The 19042-nt window shown below is 44.6% G+C and overlaps 1 protein-coding gene across 1 annotated transcript in view; it reads left to right on the top strand.

Annotated features, from left to right (window-relative positions):
- PANK4 (pantothenate kinase 4 (inactive)) overlaps positions 1-19042 on the top strand; it is a 751790-nt gene that overhangs the window by 383222 nt on the left and 349526 nt on the right. Inside the window, exon 7 of the mRNA XM_069610204.1 lies at positions 10083-10264. Within this exon, the coding sequence (XP_069466305.1) occupies positions 10083-10264 (182 nt within the window). The remainder of the gene's footprint in view (positions 1-10082; positions 10265-19042) is intronic.

Raw genomic sequence — 19042 nt, 5'->3', positions numbered from 1 at the left:
ATTCAGAAAACACACACCCTTTCGTGCTAGAGTTCCGAGATGTGTGTTGTTGGCCCCTGGTTGTTGCCGAATTTTGTCTGCCGCACGGCTCTGTAAGCGGTGCAGCCCTCCTGTGTCGTGTCGGCACTCGCCTCTCGTGTTGCTACAGCTTGGTGAGGCGGACCTCCCCGCCCGCTTGCCGAATTCCACGGTAGTACTTTCAGCAGCTTCCGTCAATGGCGCATGGGGTGAGGGGGTTCACTCCTGTTCCTCCGGCGCAGGTTGCAAACCAGAGTTCGCTGCTTATTATCACAGTTTGCATCCTCGACCTGGCGGGCTTGTGCGCCGCATTCTCCAGTGTTCAAAGCTGCAGTATATTTCAGTCAACGTCCTTCCACAACACAGACTGCTCCAGCGAGGAGATCTTCTCGAAGGCCAAAGTTCGCAGATGTGTATGCCTCACACCAGGGCCCGTGTAGACTGCCAATTTTCTCAGAACCTGGTGGGGCAATCTCTCTGGGGCTCGGTCGGCTCACGCAGTTCCATCTCACTCTGCTCTCAAGCGATTTTGCGAGTCCACCCATCACTGGATCAGTAAGGATTGTGCTGGTGAATTCATTGCACCTACGGAGCTCACACGGACTCGGCTATTTTCCGGCCCGCGCAACAGTGCCCCAGTATAGTGTGCTTTTAAAGAAAGTGTTCATGCTTCATGGTTGAACACTTTGTGTTTTTGCATGCACCTCGGGGCCTGAATCATCTCGGCTTAGTCAGCTTTTCAGTTTGCACACCATTTGTTGCAGTTGTGCTCCCCAACTCACATATCTATATAACCAACTGTAATTTCTTGGACCCTGTTGGGTATTTTGTATAGATCTGGGGCCTAGTGGTATTTTCTTACCGCCAAAAGGAAAATAATTCAGTAATAATCACTCTTTGCATTCAGATTAGATTTGGTATATATACATACATTATTTCAGCACACTGATACATTTAGTGGTATACATTATGTTGGTATGCGTTATTGGTGGTATTTATGGGTGAGCATAAATCCTTTGTTTTATATATGTGACCACAATATCCAGAGCCCTTATTTTTGTTTAGTTTGTTCGTGTGATCACTAGAGAGACCTCAGGCTTGCATTTCAGAAACACCACATTTCCAATTGGAGTGCCACCATGGGCTGTTCTCACTGACTTATCTACGACAGCAAGCTATATGTGGTATTTATCACCAATTTATTTACATTTGGTGAGCTATGTCCAGGGCCTCTCTTCCTGCCGACTCATAGACCTTCGGCAGCCGGCTATTTCATCTTGTTATTATTATGTTCCATTCAGAAAACACACACGCACTCATATACTGAATGGATTCATATGTACACAGCTACTGCCATGTCTTATCTTTTAGCAACTTTTAAAATGACAATTGCACTGTGCAAAGGTCTTCCCATATTCCCAGTGTTATAATGATAGATGCACAAAGGACAAGATAAAATGAATCACACTTCCCGCCTGCTTTCAGATAATTTTTTTGTATTATAAAACTTGCATTTCAACACGGGCTTACTTTTTTTTTTTTACAGAAATAAATGGTAAGCTCACAGTAACAACATTGGGCCTCATTCCGAGTACAGCGCTAACCAATGGCGTTATTAATGCCTTGGTTGACGCCGTACCCGGACCGGCAGCGCCTTGGTGGATGGCGGAATCACCGCCCCATTCCAAGGTTGGCGGGGCGGTAATTCCCCATTCACCAAGGCTCTTCCCCATTCCCAAATGAGCCCCCATAGGGCTCAATGGGAATGGGGAAGATGCAAATAACGGTGACCGTTCATTACGGTCACCGTTATTGGCTTGGAGGCCCCTTTGCGCCCTCGACTTTAACACCTGCTCAAAGCAGGCGTTAAGGGCGAGGGCGCAGAGGGAACTCTGAGTATGGCGGTAAGGGAATACCGCCACCGGTCTCGTTACCGGTGGCCGCTATCCCTTACCGCCATACTCGGAATGAGGCCCATTATCTGGTACACAATGAAAGGAGAGTGGCGAGGAACAAGAATTCAATTTGCAACATTAACATGTGGTTAAAACACAGCAATCTCCACTCCTACTCTGACTGAATATTTTCACATACATCGCACAGCTCCCACACTTCAGCGAGATGATTACCAGGCTTGTTCAGCATGTAACTTCTTTGGCTGTTCGCCTTCTGGAGGGGTTCACTCAGCAAGGACAAGCATTTGCTGTCACTCAAACTGGGACTTGTTGAATGGAAATCCCAGCCTCTGTAGCAGTATTGAATCTGCTTTAGGAATCGGGCATCCCCAGCTATCAACCCCGTCCTTCTCCGAGCTGTGTGAAGATGTCCTCTCCCCAGCTTCTTCCCCGATATTATACAAGAAAACTCTGGTTACCTCCTACCAAAGGATCCTAACCAATGAAATTCTATCATGCCCTATCCACCCTCTGCGCACAATAGAAATCCTTTACAGTAAGCAACTGTAACCAAACTGATTTCCTGCTATTCGAATCCTTGCTTCCTGCAAAATACTGTGGACAAAGCAGCACAGAAAAAAACAGAAGAAAAAAAAATCTGCACACAGTCTGAAATGAGTTTCAGCCTGCCTCATTTTGCAGTGAAGAACACATTATATTATTAAGAAGTTAGAATCATGTTAGTACGGTTAATTATATTAGTTCATTAATCTTCAAATGTGTCTCTTGCAACATAGGCATTTCAGATGAAAAGAAAACAAAAAATTGTGTGCATTTGAATATGAAAAATAAAATGCGCTTTTAAATGAGAAAATGGTTTGTTTTTAACCTGTGTAGCCTGTCTTCATTTACATATCCATATGTTGCACTGGCAACACATAGCTTGAAGCAATTGCATTAAACCCATGCAGTGGCGCTGCATAAAAAAAATGCTCAATAACACGTCTTGCTGTACCACATTATATCAATGCATCAAACCCATGCAGTGGCGCTGCACTTCAAAAAACATGCTATACATTGATCCTGTGCAGTGCTGCTGTGCTCTGTGCTCCCAAAACACGCTAAACAATCATACAACCCCCAATAGAGTATGTATGGTGATTTTCCCAACATTATGATTGCCAAAAGGAAGTACAGTGTTAATTATTTGGTGGCTTATTGTAATAATTTGTTATCAGAGTTTGTGTTTGGTGAGTTTGTTGTAAGTGGAAATCCATGTTTGATTAAACATCGGCTATATAAGAAAGATTGTGTCAATACAGTTGACAGTTTACATAATTATCGTTCTCTAGACCGTCTTATTAATGATCATTAAAAAGTGGGGATAGTTGCACCCTACTTGAATCTTAATCCGAATAAACAATTAACGACTTTCTTAGATTTAGATTAAACATTCTCCCCACAGTTCAAATTCTATTTTGTTTTTCATTTATTTTTTTATTTTTTATTTATTTGGTAGCAAAAATAAATTTACACCTTTAACAAAAATTAACAAAGTTTTTCCTTAAATAACATAACATAGACATCATACATACAGACCTTCAATAGTTTGTTATGTACAACACAAATTATAAATCAGTCAAAACTTATAAACTACACATTTGTAAAAAAATTCATCAGACGCATGATACCATAAAAACAAGTTTTTCTTCAAATGCTTTTTCTTCATAATGTTTGCAAATTACTACACTACTCGAGAACACTAGTTACTTTTGAACTCACTTATACAACAATTTAGGCGAATGCCCGTCTAAATATCACAAGAGTAACACCAGTGTGTGTCAATGAAGAACAAGACATTTACCTCTCCCTTAATAGCAATAGACCTCAATAATGCCAATTGTAATATGTACGTTGGTATGGACAATTGCTGTTGGTATACCAGTTAGGCATCTATGACCTTCCTCATCTGTATCGATTTGTTTAGTTGCAAGAGGTCTTTCTCAATCTTCTATTGCTAGCATAATGGAGTTAGACTGGCCCAACATACAACACAGCCAAACCAGCTGTCGCTCCATACTAGAATTCGATACAAGAAAAGGTCCCAAACAGCAGAGCCTTTGGTGAGCAAAATGGGTGCAATACATAGTCAAGTGTCCCAGGGTTTCACGCTCCCCAACCATAGAGCAAAACCGACAACAGTCCCACAGCCCCAACCCTTTGTAACTTGTCCAATTACCAATGCAAGCTCCCATGTGGATAAGATCCAGACGAAATCTCATGTATGTCCTTCTGGCGTGTTGATCAGGAAAACACAGTAGGTAGGGCAAACGGGGTGAGACAGCCTGCCTAAATTTTGCATAGGTATGAAATGAGGAATAACCTGAGATCAAATCTGCATTGCAAGCCCATGCATTCCTGAAAAATCTAGCTTTGACTTTCCGTGGAGAGTCAATTAGGTCCTGTTGTGTCATGTTTAATGATCTCAAGATCGCCGACATATGTAACTTAAATTCAACCATAGAAGCAGGATGGTCTTCATTTAGCATTAAGCTAAAGTCCTCATACAGAGAATTAGCTGGAGGCAAGATCATTTTGCTAAAGGAATTTAACATACGCCAGTCATGTTTGTCTGACAAGGGATAGAGTCACAGTTCATGCAAGAGAATTGGATTGGGCAAATAACCAGGAAGCCCTAGGACCCTTTTCCAAATCTTGCCTTGGAGAAGATTTAATAGTGGACCCAACTGTACCAAGCAAGCATCCAAAGTGTAAAGGAGGATAGGTCCTACTTTCATGGTGTAGTAATTCAGCAAAGGCTATAGCGAATATCTGCAGTACCTGGAGAAAATAATCCTCATCTGTGCAGACAGATGGTTAAGCTTGGTCTCTAACACTATACACCACTTGCCGACAGACATACCATTTGATATATGGTACCCGAGGTACGTGATCTCTTCCTTCATCATAATACGATGAGAGTTTATTGCATACTTAAATCTCAAATTTTTCTTCTTGTGGGGGGGGGGAAGCTATTACATGAGATTTATCTGAGTTAATAGTCAGGTTGTTCTGGTTACAATACTCATGAAAGATGTTTAGTTTATTTTGAAGGCCAAAGGGTACTTTATCAAATAGGATGACGTCATCGGCAAATGCCAACCAGCGGAGACGCAGCTTACCAAGAGTAACCGGGAATGTGTTTGTTCCCTCCCAAATTTGCTCAATATCGGCCAGGTATAGATTAAAAAGTACAGCGGCCAGATTGCAGCCCTGCTTCACACCAATTCTCGTCGGGATACTGTCAGATAACAGGCCCTCTGAGTTGATGCACACCCTATAAGAGGTATTTTGATGGAGAGCAGCTATTATCGCAACCAGATCAGAAGGGATGCCATAAAACAGCATTTTCTGCCAGAGGCGGTTGCGTAATATGCTATCAAATGCTGCTGATAAATCTAAAGATGCCATGTAGATCGTACCATTATGCTGTGTGCGTGAAGCTGACTATAGGTGGGCAAGAATAGATGCGTTAAGCTGCGTGCCCATAGCTCTACGAAAGCCAACCTGAGCTTTTGAAAGAATGCTGGCGGCGTTAACGTAGGATTCCAATTCACACAAGACCAGCCGTATAAAGATTTTAGCTGAAATATCAATTAAGGCTATTGGCGTCAAGTTTGATGGGTCATTTAGAGCACCCTTTTTGTGAATTGGGATTATGATTGCCATAAGCCACGAGGGAGGAATTTTCCAAGTTTGAAATATTAGCTGATAGCATGGAAGCAAATATTTAGCCCAAAACTGAGGATCGTCCTTAAATACACAAAGCGGCAACCCATCGGGCCCAGCCGCTTTTGAAAATTTCAGTTGGGAGATTGCCCATATGATGTCCTTGATGTTCCATGGACAAACAGAGGGGAACTTCAACTGTAAATTGAGGGACTCCAGCCTTAGGTGCAAATCAGGCATCTTAAATTTCTGGAGAAATAATTTCCTCCATTCAGGGCCAGATATAGTAGCCACCATGCGGTTATCCACCGTACCCAAAGGGTTACGTAGGATGGACCATTCGTCCCTCGTGTTCTTACAAAGCAGTTCAATCATATTTTGATTGGCAAGATTGTAAGCAGCGTAACGCACAAACTTCAGCTTTGATTTAAAGCGAGCAACAATGACGTTTTTTTCTCTTTTTAAATTTGCTAACCCAACGGGATGCCTCTTAAGTTCCGCAGCTCTTTTTTTTTTTTTTTTACTTTTTAGGTTGCCAACCTCTACCAAGTAAGGACGTGCAGCTTCTGGTTTGCTCTGTTCCCGGGATTCCTTAGATAAGCACACCAAGTGAGTGCGGATCATCTTCCAGTTTAATTCATTTACTGTTTCCATGTTCCGCAACGCTAAGTGCTCATCGTTAATCACCAGAAGATCTCGGTTTACACGAAACACCATTTTGCGACAGATGCTGGGTTGCCATCTAACAGATAATGTGTCTGTCACTTTCCACCATACCTGCGGACTCCATAGTTTCGTATATATTAACTCTCAAATGTAAGAAGGTAGTCAACATTCAATGGTCACTCACCCCCACACTCAAGACTGTAATGGGGTCGAGCAAACCCGAACATGCTGCTGATGCAAACATGTAGTCGATGAGCGACGATGAGGTCCCGTGCTTCCAAGAAATTTTAATGGCGTGTGTGGCGAATTGAATAGGAAAAATACCCCATGCTTCAAGGAAGCTGGCCCATCGATTCCCTCTACAAAAAGCTTGAAGAGCGTAGAGAGAAGAGTGGACAGAATGCCGAATGATGCCTTCCAATTCGATGTACGAGTTCAAGTCGCCTCCAATTAAAATTTCATGATTGGGACAAAGAAGAGCTGCAAGGCCCAGGATACGGTTTAAGTCCTCTAGAGCCGATTCCAAAGGGACAGCACTAGGGTTCCAGTAAATGGACAACAAGATTAGAGAGTGAATCATACATTCAGTAAAAGTCAACTCCACCAATATGCATGACTCTGTGCTTTCCAAGGTGCGTGAGTCCACCTTCAGAGCGTTGTTAAGTATCGCAATGCCACCAGATGGATGACCAAAACAAGGCCGGCGAGCAGGGGCACTAAAACATGTGTACCAATCGAGCGCAAATGCCTCTAGCGCCATCGTTTCCTGTAACAATAAAATGTCTGGCCTGTGGCGAGACTCTACACGCCCATGCCAAACCTTAAGATTATTCACCCCACAGCAATTCCAGGATGCAATAGCAATCCTGTGCTGTTATGATTCCGAGGGTAGAGGTTTCATGGATGCAGCCACTTTAATCAGAGGCTCGAGCCATGACAAACCACTTAACACGACGCAAGTTTCAGGGTTAGTTGGTTGGCATGGGACTCAAAAGGGGCCACTATGGAACCTTCTGCTCGTACAATGGGAACTGGCATTACAAAGTCCAGAAAAGCCCAAGCACACTCCATGTCCACGAATAGACAGGGAGTGGGGCCCAGTAATTCAAAGTCATCCTTGAAGTCCAAGATCAGTTTCGTTATTATCTGAGATTGGACTCTACACAGCACTCTGATTGTTGCGGGCGGGAAGCTTTACCCAGTCCAGGTCCTTTTGATGATAAATTTCTTAGTGAGGGAATCTGGAAGAAAGAATTCATCAAAAAGGACCTGTTAATCCTGGCAAGTCCATTTATGTCCAGATTACTAGACCATCCAATGATTACTTTCATGTCTTTGGGGGTTTCCGAAAGGGACAGGAAGTCAGCCATTGGCTCCCCCAGGTGAGGCTTTTGTTCTAGGTCTTCGTCACAGGGCGTAATCCGGTGGCCACCTCCTCATGACCCCCCTGAATGACCTTTTCCTGTCCCACTGGGGCAAGGGGCAGGCCCTCCAGATTTGATACAAGAGGCGGTATCTCATGGGCAATTTTTGGGGAGGGTGCAGATTCTGATTCACCAATGGCCCGCGTGACCACTTTTTTTGCTTTCAATGCTGGGAAAGAAGCAATTAAGTTGTGGTTGGGACTTTGCAGGTGTAGTCCTGGGAAGTTTAGGGACAGGTACCTGCACGTTGACAGATTTTAAGACTTTGATCTGAAGATGTTTTTTACTTTCCTCATTCAAGTCACGAAGATCCAGAGCCAGTTCCTCCTGACCATTCCCCATATTAGTAGTAGGTCCTGGAATAGTTTCTGTGCTAATCTGGAGACCGGAAGCCCTGGACACTTTTTTAGCCACTTGCTTCTGAGTGGCCTTCGCCAGGTTTATGCGTTTTTGAGCCCTCAGGAAGGTCTTCTTCGCCTTCCGATTCGCTCAGAATGTGTCACCTCTAGCTCACATGGCAACGGAGGAACAACGGATTCTGGGTTGGTCTGACTGTCAATAATAGCCGTCAATGCAGAAGGGCTATCAGGTGTGTTGTCTACCCCATTGGCAAGCTCCATTCCTCCACTTAAGTGGACAGAGTCTTCGAAGGAATGCGACATTGCTGCCAAATTAAACAGTAGATGTTCAACCTGAAGAAGCCGATCATGGTGGAGTTTGGCAACTTCCAGCAGATCTATAGCCTCACAGTCAGGATATTCCAAACCAACCTTATGATCCCCTTACAACACCTGCGAGTACGATCTTTGTGGTAAATAAGCATTCAACAACACATTTTCCGTCTGGAAGCCTTGCGACCGTGATGGCGGCGGAAAAGAGGCAAATAACGGTGGCACTACCACATTTGCCAACATTATTTCAAATTGTGCAAAATAGAATGCTTTGGATTGCTCCTCCGCAAGGATAAATCCTTCGAATTTAGCCATCTTTTCTTTCATAAAGACTAAGGAGCCTTGCATTTCTCTCAGGGAGCAATGGGTAAGCTTGTCCAAAAGGTTAAGTATACGTGAGATGACAGGGAAGTTAAAGGGGTCGTTCGCAAAGGAGCCAGAAAGTGAAACCCCTGGGGTTGAGGATGCCTGCACCTCCTCTTTAGATGCAGTGGGGCCGAAGTCGCCGTTTCCCAGTGTAAACTCGTCCATAATATGGGGGGGCAGATACCCGACTGGTTCTACATGAACACCGTGGGCGTTGGTGTGACCAGAGGGCACATCCGCTCCCACTCCCCTCACAGGAGTACTAGGCAGGTTGCTTCCAAAATCGCTGAGATTTTTATAGCTTAATTCATCAGGAAGATGAAAATGAACTTGTTCGCGAAAGGGAAATGACCTAGAAGCAGGTGAGGAGGGGCCTAAGGAAAGCAGCATGCGTTTATGAAGGGGCCTTATACAAAAGGAAAAGGCACTCTGCAGATTTTGTAGGGATCCTAAGGTGGAGGAAACCTTGAAACACTTGATTATAAAATGTTCGGTGTTGAATTTGTTGCAGATTTTATATTTTAGGCGTTTAGTTCTGATTGATTCAGACACCTTTATGGAAAGGATTGAGCGGTCACCCCCACCTCAGTGGCTAATGGTGTGGTGGGTTTTATTAAGAGTTTAAAATTGGACTGCATCAAAATCATGAAATCTGGTAATCAATAATGAAGCTTGCGTGTAAATAGGATGGACCTTTTAGTCTTTAAGATTTCAAAATTCAGAAAACTTGTTTTAAAGATTGAGCGGTTATCACACCTTGGTGGTAATAGCTGTGGCAGGTTTTATTAAGTTTTTACAATTGGACTGCATTATAATCATGAAAATTCTTAACAGATAATGACATTTGCATGTAAAATAGGATGGGCATTTTTTTATTTTTGAGATCTAAACGTTTTGTAATGTGATAATGGTTTTGATTTTTCTGAACTGTATTGCATTTCTTGGTTTTGATTGTTTTTGCAAAATGTTGAATGTCTTTTTTAAACAAAAGAAAAGAAAAAAATAAAATATATACATGTATAAATAAAAGTAGGAAAATCCATTGGCGTCAAGTCAGTCACACACTCCACAGGGTATCCTAGTAGCCATCGCTGAAAGTTCACCTGACTTGACGCCAATGGATTTTCCTACTTTCGCATTTCAGGTGAAAGGGATTTTTTCAACCTTTTTAAACACACCATACTTTTCTTGGTGATATATCTCCAACTGGTGAGCTTCTTAAAAATGATTTGCTTGTGTTCAGAAGAACATTCAAACACTTGTCTTATTCCAGAGTTTGCTGTGTTGAGATATTTGTTTCTTGTTCCACTTAGAGTTCTCCAAAGAAGACATGGCAAAGAGCTTACTCCACATGATCAGCAATGACATTGGACAGCTGGCTTGCCTTTATGCCAAGCAGCATAACCTAGACCAGGTCTACTTTGGTGGCTTCTTCATCCGTGGACACCCAGTCACCATGCACACCATAACTTACAGTATTAACTTCTTCTCCAAGGTAACGACTCAAATGAAAGGCGGCCAATATTGCGAGTGAGGCATTTTAACATGTGTTGGAAGGGCTTTTTTTTTACAGATGGGGTTTATATTTACAGAAATTGGTGGGAGCCCTTTTCTAACTAGATAATTAATTTGGAAAAACATTTGCATAATTATGAAAAAATAATGTTCCGATGTGGACTGGCTCATTGCTAAATTGGAAAGTTTTGTGAACTGACTTGCTCCTGTGAAAGGTCCGAGCTCCAGTCCGTCGCATGTCAGTCACATGTCTTGCGAGGGTAAATTGAACTGCCGGTCCCACATCAGTTTTGGCTAGCACAAAAAGACCTAAACACTTGTGAGTGGTTCCAGAGTCATGCATTATCCGGCAGCTGCCTAGAGTTTCACAATTACGGAAGCATCATATTGTTCCCAACAGCAAATTTGCCTTCATGGTCCGGGAACCGTCCCATCAAAATGTGAATTCCTTTAAGTGGCAAAACTCCTTGCACCATCCCGGTACTTAATGTGGATGTCCCTGGAGCCCTCCATTGCGTCAGTTTAAAAGCTGCACACACACACCCGCTCTTTATCATTACGTTTACACATACAACCTGTATTCCAGGGATGTCCCTTCACCATGTGAGACAGTGCTCCCTTTTAGAAAAAGTATCACTTTAGTTGGTCTTAAATTGGCTTATGTTAAGAACGGAATCTTCACACACAGTGCCACAAAGACTCTAAGATTCTTTTCTTTCACCATGAATAAGTTCTGGTATGAAATTTGGCTGGCTGAACCCAGGCACACTCTGTTTATAGATATCAATGGGAGAGGCAAACTGGCTTATTATTGACTGAAAGATATACTTTTCCTGATGTTGCTGTACCCTCAATGCCACTTGTAGGACAAATGGTAAAGGTAAAGCGTTGGTCTGGTGATATTCACGTGCTTTGGTGAATGGACCCGAATAGAGGACGACCTTGCGGTTTGGTATCTTTTGATATCTTGTTTGAATAGGGCTTGTCTAACTGTACTCCAGGTTGGATACAATAGCCAGCCAGAGCTAAATAGGCTGTATTGGCCTAAATATAAAATTGAAGGATACACAATCGCCATTTAATCAAAGTTCTGCATAATGGCCTTTGAGAGCGGTTTGTAAAAACGTTCCAGTCACCCCACATCACCCCGCACTGCTTCAAGCTCCGTTTTATGGATGGTTTTCAAAAGATCCAGCACCAAAGAATGTGGAGAAAGACTGTTTTATCATGTTTTTCTTTCATGCACCATGTTGCCAAAGTCCACAGGAGAACGACTGTTTGTTTCAATATTTAAAAAAGATTAATTTGGCTATATAAACACGTTATTTGAGATTACTTGGGTCTCCAGCATCTATTTTTTTTTTTTTGTGGCTTTTTTTGGAGCTCTTCTGGATGGACGGCTGCAAAAAAATGTAACTTCATGGAAGCTTGGTATGAACTTAGAAATAGAAAGTGTATTGAAATGCTGGAGGGAAGGAGCCACATTGTGGTGATTAAATCATAGGGGATCTTGACCTTGCATCATTGCTTTATCTTAACCTCTCTGTACAAAATGTGCATGCAGTAACTAGATGCCCCTTTCATTTGGTCCCCTTCATAGTTTTGAGTGGGTGTTGTGAAAAACCTGTCCATATTCTCCCACCTACTTCCCCGGGATCTTCCATTCAGGTGGCCAGGAAAGGGCCATTGCTTTTGGATCCCGACCCTGGGGGTGGACAAGCAAGGGAGGATCACCTCAGTGAAGGGTCACAGGGGATTGGGAGGAGAATAGGCAAGGGCACGATATGGTATTCACCCTTTCTCAATTATACCCCAACCCACTCTCCCTCAGCCTTAATGGGGTATTTCCAATCACACCCCATCTGCCGCTCCCCATTTCCAATAAGGACTGGGACGAGGAAAAGGGATCGGGAGCAATGAGGACTACCCATAGAAACAACATGGGGATACAAAGTGAGGCATACCATCTAACACCTTTGAATTGTCCCACTAATAGTCAGGCAAGGTCAGGCACTTCCCCCAATTGTGCACACCTGACTCCACTTGACTCTCACCTGCAGTATAAAAAGGGTGGTTCTGCCAGATTAATTCAGCGCGCTGGGGATACTGACTGGACCAGAGGAGCCAAGGATCAGGGAGCTGCAGGAAGAGAAGCCTGAAGGATCCGCAGGAGAACGATGTGCCGAGATTCTGGCCCGGTGTTCGTGAGGGGCTGCAGCGTGGCTAGAGATCCATGTCTCCAGGGAGCCGGAGCGAGGCAGCCTGTATCCTGCCAGCGGTGTTCAGGGAAATGCTTGTTCCCTTGGGGATGTGTGCCGGTCCCAAGGGTGTCTGAAACGCAGGTGGTGAGACCCTGACCTCGACCCAAACCTATTTGACCTGCTCGCGGGCGCCACGCTACTGTTGGTGAGTTTTGTGAGACAGAGAGAAACTCAGTAGCATGCGGGTGGCTGTAGCAGGAGCATGGTTGAAAGAAGAGCCCGGTGAGCGAAACCAAGACAAAAGCTGGCAAAGCTGAATGACAGAAAAGTTGTGCTCGAGGCGCGGAAGTAATGAAAGACAGCACAGTGCGCTGTTGGCGTGGAAACAGCCAAGAGTGGGTGCGAGAGAGTCCCGAAAGTATGGAGAGGAGTGCAAGCAGACCGAAACGTAGAGACAGTGAGAAGGAAAACTCAGTCAAGAGATGCAAGCAACCCGAAAGAAATACAGAGACTGCAAGAGGCACGTTAATGGGGAAATGAAGGTGCAAGAGAGCACAGTGGGAACCTGAAGGTGCAGGAGAGTGAAAAATAAGGAGAAGTGTGCAAGAGGCAAAGAAAGGTGGAAAGAATGCGCAAGTGTGCACAACAGAAAAAGGTGTGCAGGAGACACAGTAAAGTGGAAAAGGACTGAGTGAAAGAGGCATAGAAGAGGAAAAGGTGCCAGAGTATAAGCAGAGGGGTTAGAGGTCAGAGGGGTTGTACCTGGGACGAGCAAACAACCTGGCGTTCTCAAAGGTCTCTGAGACTACCCCCATGAAAGAACTGTACAGTGAAAGGTACATCCTGACAAGAAGACGTTTTTGTTTGAGACCTGAGGGAGTTAGGCTTGGGTAAGTGAACCCTGGGCGGCCTGAATGGAACCCTGAATCCTCAAGTTCAGTTGTAAAGTAAGAAACTGTCAATGTTTTGAACCTTGGGAGGCCTGGAAAGAACTGTGGGGTCTGAGCTTGGGGAAGGGAACCCAAAGGGACCCAGAGACATTATAAACTCTATTGACTTGCTGCAAGAACCCTACGTGGAAGGGCAAACCTTTTGAGTTCAACTATTTTGAAATGGCAGAACTACACCTATTGGTAAGATTATCTGAAACCAGCTGTGGTTTACATTTACTTTTGAATCACCTTTTCTCCTTTGAGAAGACCGCCCCCATCAGATTTGACTTAAGAGTGATGGCGAGCATAGGTTTGTACACAGACGAACTATGGTTTTGGTCTCACGGACATCGACAGCCCTTAGAAGCATTAGTTGAGGGAACAATCCCTTTAGAGTTAGGGCCAGGTAGGCATTACACAAATCCCACAAAGTTTGAAAATAATGGTTTTCAAACTGTTACTTTTGAGTCTGTGTCTCTCTTGATACCATGCCTGTCTCAGTGTATTTTACTTGAAGTTGCGACAAACACTTTTTCAGGAATATATTTTAAATTTAAAATCAATATATTTTTTGTAATACTTATGTAGTATTTCATGAACATTATGGGCATTTCTACCTCAATATTCCATGCTAGATCATGCAGTAGTATGTAGAGCCACTTGTGGCACAGCTCCGCTGGTATCGCTGATAAAAACCTATGCATGGGGCTGTGTGACTGGAAATGGGGGCTGGCTTCTACGTTTTAGTTGTTTCCAATTCTTTGTTGGGAACATTTATGCTCTCCAATCTTGTTTAATGTCATTTGAAGTTCACATTTTCTCTGAGAACTGGGCCCCCCTCCCCACTCCAGTTAGCCTCACCCAGGCTTCTGTTTACCACATCTGGAATAGTCCAGCAGGCCATGAGCAAATGTTACCCTTACAGGTTTTTCCATAATAACTACCGACTCATGCAGCACAAAAGTCAACAAAGCAAAGGAACAGTTGAAAGACTGATTGATTGCTCTTTGACCTATCCAAACAATTGCCACACAGTGAAAAAATGGGCCATAATTGGGCCTCATTCAAAGCTCGAAGGAGATCTCTGTGAACGCTTTATTGTAAATGATGTAGGAATTATCTAGCAAAAGCCTTGCCTGAAGACTTTGACTCTTTAAAAAATATGAATGTTTATGTTCACACAAGGAACATTTGAAAAACAGGATAGATTAGATGGTGCTAAAGAGCACTTTTTAAAAATTATCGTCCATCTGCGCAATCTGAATGACACCTGGCCTAGTAGGATCGTTGTCTGTCTCCCCTTGTTCCCCTCCCCCCCTGCCTCGTCGCGCCTTGAAACACTTGTGTATAGGCGCGTTACAAATACCATATCATATCATATCATATACTGAAAATCACTACTTAACTGAATTTCAGTCCCAGCTTGCAGAATGTCTGCCTTTCCGCCTTTGAATTCATAAAGCGATTTGGGTGTTCATAGGTAAATTTGATTAAGTTTGCACCAAGCAGCTGAACACTTTCAAATCGCCAGTCAGGAGGCGGTACAAGACACTGACTTCGTAGAGGATATTTTGAAAGAAAAACTACCCTCAAGTCAGGCGATACCTCTATTGAACTCCATCAAACGGCGCATTGCCCCCTCTTTGTTGACTCATCTCAAACAAAAGCAGTAAACCCACGAGTCGAAACCTTTTCGCCCCTCTCCAACAGACCCGGTATATATCCGGGGACATGCCTCTCCCGACTCCCTAGTGGTCACAATTACTAGGAAAAGAGCAGGAGTACCCTGGTCTACGGCTGAAGCATCGCCAGACAAGGATTGCAAGAAGTTGTATTCCCGGAGAAAGCACATTACAACATAAGTAGCCTAGTCCACCAGGATAGCTAACGCCACATTGCTGGCTAGTTACAGCGACGTCCAGTGGAATTTGCTCCAGGAGGGCCTGCTGGAAGTCCCAGAGCCAACACGAGCCTGCTGGCGGTTGTGTAGGAGGGAAGGCAGGTCAATCAAAACATTCTCAAAAACACCCTGGATGCTGCAGAAACAGCAGGACGAACACTGGCGCAAGGTACCTTGCTGAAAAGGCACGTGTGGTTAAAATTCAGGATTTATACCTGAAACCCAGGGATGCCTCATAAACAAGCCGGTAGAAGAAAATAACCTGTTTGGAAAAGCAGTGGATGAGGCTTTAGAGATGCCAAAAAAGGAACATAAAACCTTAGTCTCTAAACCAGATTACACAAAGACCCTACCAGCAGCAAGGGGGTAGCTCTCGCCGCTCCTTTCGTGGACAATCCTTCCCACGTTCCCCCCACGGAACAAGAAATTCACCATGGTCCTCAAGCCAATATCAGCCAAGAGGGCTGCGTCGCGGCAAGGGAAGGGGTAGAAGCTCCACCTGAAGAGGCTCCCCGGCCACAAATCAAAAATGACTTACCGATCCGGGTCGCCTCCCATGCCTCCCCGGTTGGGGCGACGGATAGCATTTCTTTCATGCATGGGAGGGAATTACCATAGACAAGTGGGTGCTCAAGACCGCCACCCACGGTTACTGTATTGTGTTCAGCCGACCACCTCGTTACCGACCATCAATGAACAGACGCTGATCGCCAGAACATCTGAAGATCCTACCGCAAGAGGTCGAGATCCTGCAAGAAAAGGGCGCGATCGAAGTTGTCCCCTTTCTACAGGTAAACAAGTGTATTTATTCAGTGTACTTCATTGTACCCAAAAAGGATGTCACCATGCACCCTGTGCTAGAATTGTGCCCGGCGAACAAATTTGTCAATCCACAAAAGTTCAGAATGACAACATTGCAAGAGATAATCCCTCTACTAACAGAGGGATTACGTGGCAACATTGGACATGAAAGATGCATACTTTCATATTTCAGTGCTGCCAGCGCACAGAAAATACCTAAGGTTCATGATGGAGAACAAACCCTATTAGTTCAAGGTCCTTCACTTTGGCATTGCCTCAGCCCCAAGGGTATTTACAAAGGTGCTGGCGGTAGTAGCGACCCACCTGCGCAGGCAGTCCATTGCAGTCTATCCTTACCTCGACGACTGGCTAATAACGGGATTTGTACGGAACATGCCTATCAACACCCAAAATACGGTAGATCTACTCTTCAGTCTGGGATTCTCAATAAACAAGAAAAAGACCAGCCTAGACCCTAGCCAAGTCAAACAATTTCTGGGGGCTCTAATTTGGACAGAAGAGGGCCTCGTCTTCCCCTCCAACGAGAGGGTCCAAAACATGCTGTTCCAGATCCCTCACTATGCAGCTAGTCGCGAGGTGACTGTACGCAAAGCCATGCGACTGTTCGGGATGATGTCCTCCTGCATTTACTTATGTTATGGCTATTTGTACAGCACGCGTACACCTGAAGGCATCATGGCGCTGGAAGTGGAGGAACGGCAGCATCCTAGGGCTTAGAACAGTAATGTCTTTAAGGAGCGGTAGAAAACCAAATGGTCGTCTGTGGCACGCAGGGCCAAAGGAAGGTCATTCAAGGCCTTAGCAGCCAGCATGGAAAAGGCCCAGACACACGTTTGCGCATGTGCCTCATGCAAGAGTGGCTCAACAGCCAATGGTGTCAGGCCAGCAGACAATTGGATGATCTAGTGGTTGTCTCGGCAGCCTTCATTCTCTGTCTGCAATGGTGGTCAAGGCAAAACCTCTTGAAGGGGGAAAACCTTCACCACCCCTGCAGTAGAAGCCACTCTCATTACAGATGCATCCCTGACCGGGTGGGGGGCACACCTGCTTCATCGCACAGCGTTTGGTCCCCAGCAGTAGCGTCCAATCGCATAAACCTGTTGGAACGGATAGCAGTGTTCAAAGCCCTGAAGACTTTCCGAACACAACTACAGGGGAAGACAGTACGTGTCCTCTCGGACAGCACCACAGCCATGTATTCTGAACAAACAGGGGGGCACACACTCACCAGGGCTATCCAAACTATCCCAGAACATTTGGAAGTGGGCTCTCAAACACAAGATGTTCCGCCTACCTCCACATGTCCAGAGGAACTCAATCTTCTGCCAGACGTGCTCAGCAGAGACTTCCCTCTACCTTCAGGGTACAAATAGCAATTACACAAAGACATCGTCTCCAATGTCTTCGCGGAATGGGGCTTCCCAGAGATCGACTTGTTCGCAACTCTGGAGAATGCACAATGCCCTGATTAAGACAGGAACCAGTCACAAGGATTCTGGTGGCCCCCATGTCAGCCCGCCAACCCTGGTTCTCCCATCTGATGGCAATGTCACTCGCTCCTCCGATGAAGCCATCTTGCCCATACAACATGCTCTCACAAGACAAGGGGGGAAACACTCCATCTTTGCACGCAAACTCTCAACTTAGCGGCCTGGCTCCTAAAGTCATAGAGTTTGGGCACATTCAACTACCTCAAAGATGCATGGACATTCTTAAAGAAGCTAGAAAGCCGAAACACCAGACATTTCTATTCCTTTAAATGGAAACGCTTTGTTATCTGGTGCCATTCTAAGAGCATCAATCCCATAGACTGCTCTCCAACCCATATTGTCTTATACCTAACTCATTTGCTCGACTCAGTCTGGTTTTTAATTCCCTGAAGGTCCACCTAGCTGCACCTTCAGCTTACACCATATCCCAAGAGAAGGTGTTGTGTTGGAAGATCCCAGTAATAAAGGCATTTATGGAAGGGGTTAAAAGACTTCATCCCCCAATTTCAAATCCAGCTCCCGGATGGGACCTAAATGTGGTATTAACTAGACTAATGGGATCTCCCTTTAAACCTATGCATAAGGCTAGCCTTAAAGCACTCACTTACAAGACCGCCTTCCTTGTGGCAGTCACTTCAATAAGAAGAGTCGGTGGATTACAGGCCTTTTCAGTTCAAGACCTATTTGTCACAATTCACGAAGACAAGGTGGTTCTGTGCACCCACCCAAGATTTGCACCTAAATTAATTTCAAAGTTCCATGTGAACCAATAAATAGAACTACCCACCTTCTTCCAGAACCCCTCAAACATGGCAGAAAGAAGCCTACACACACTGGATGTGCGCAGGGCAGTCATATATTATCTGGAAAAAACAAAACCACTAAGAAAGACTAATCAGTTTGTTTCAGTGGTGGCTGGTAGAGAAGGGGGACCCTGTCTCTAAGTCAGCCATCTCAAAGGGGATTGTCAATGGCATCACACTCTGCTACACTCTTGCCAAGAGAGATCTGCCCTCCTTCAAGCTTAGAGCACACCTTACTCTGGGTACTGGGGCTTCCATAGCATTCATTGCAAATGTTCCTCTCGAGTCCATTTGCAAAGCAGCAACCTGGAGTTCTATATACACCTTTACAAAACACTACTGCCTAGATACTCACTCTAGGTCTGCTTCTTGGGTGGGACAAGCGGTACTAAGACATCTCTTTACTACTGTTCCTTCACACATCCCACCCCCATCTCTGGGTACTGCTCGCTGGTCTATGCACAGCATGTGATTCTAAGCAGATTCATAAGCATCAGAATACATGCATTACTTACTGTAATAGCATGTGTGATGATTGTATCGGCTTAGATTCACATGCGCCCACCCTTCGTCCCCTCTTGGAGTAGAAGGTGCATAGATGTTTTTGTGG

Source organism: Ambystoma mexicanum, chromosome 8 (assembly GCF_040938575.1).
Source record: "Ambystoma mexicanum isolate Mex_15411 chromosome 8, UKY_AmexF1_1, whole genome shotgun sequence".
Classification (NCBI taxonomy): Eukaryota; Metazoa; Chordata; class Amphibia; order Caudata; family Ambystomatidae; genus Ambystoma; species Ambystoma mexicanum.
The sequence above is the reverse complement of the archived record's forward strand: the minus strand, read 5'-3'. Positions and strand labels throughout refer to the sequence as shown.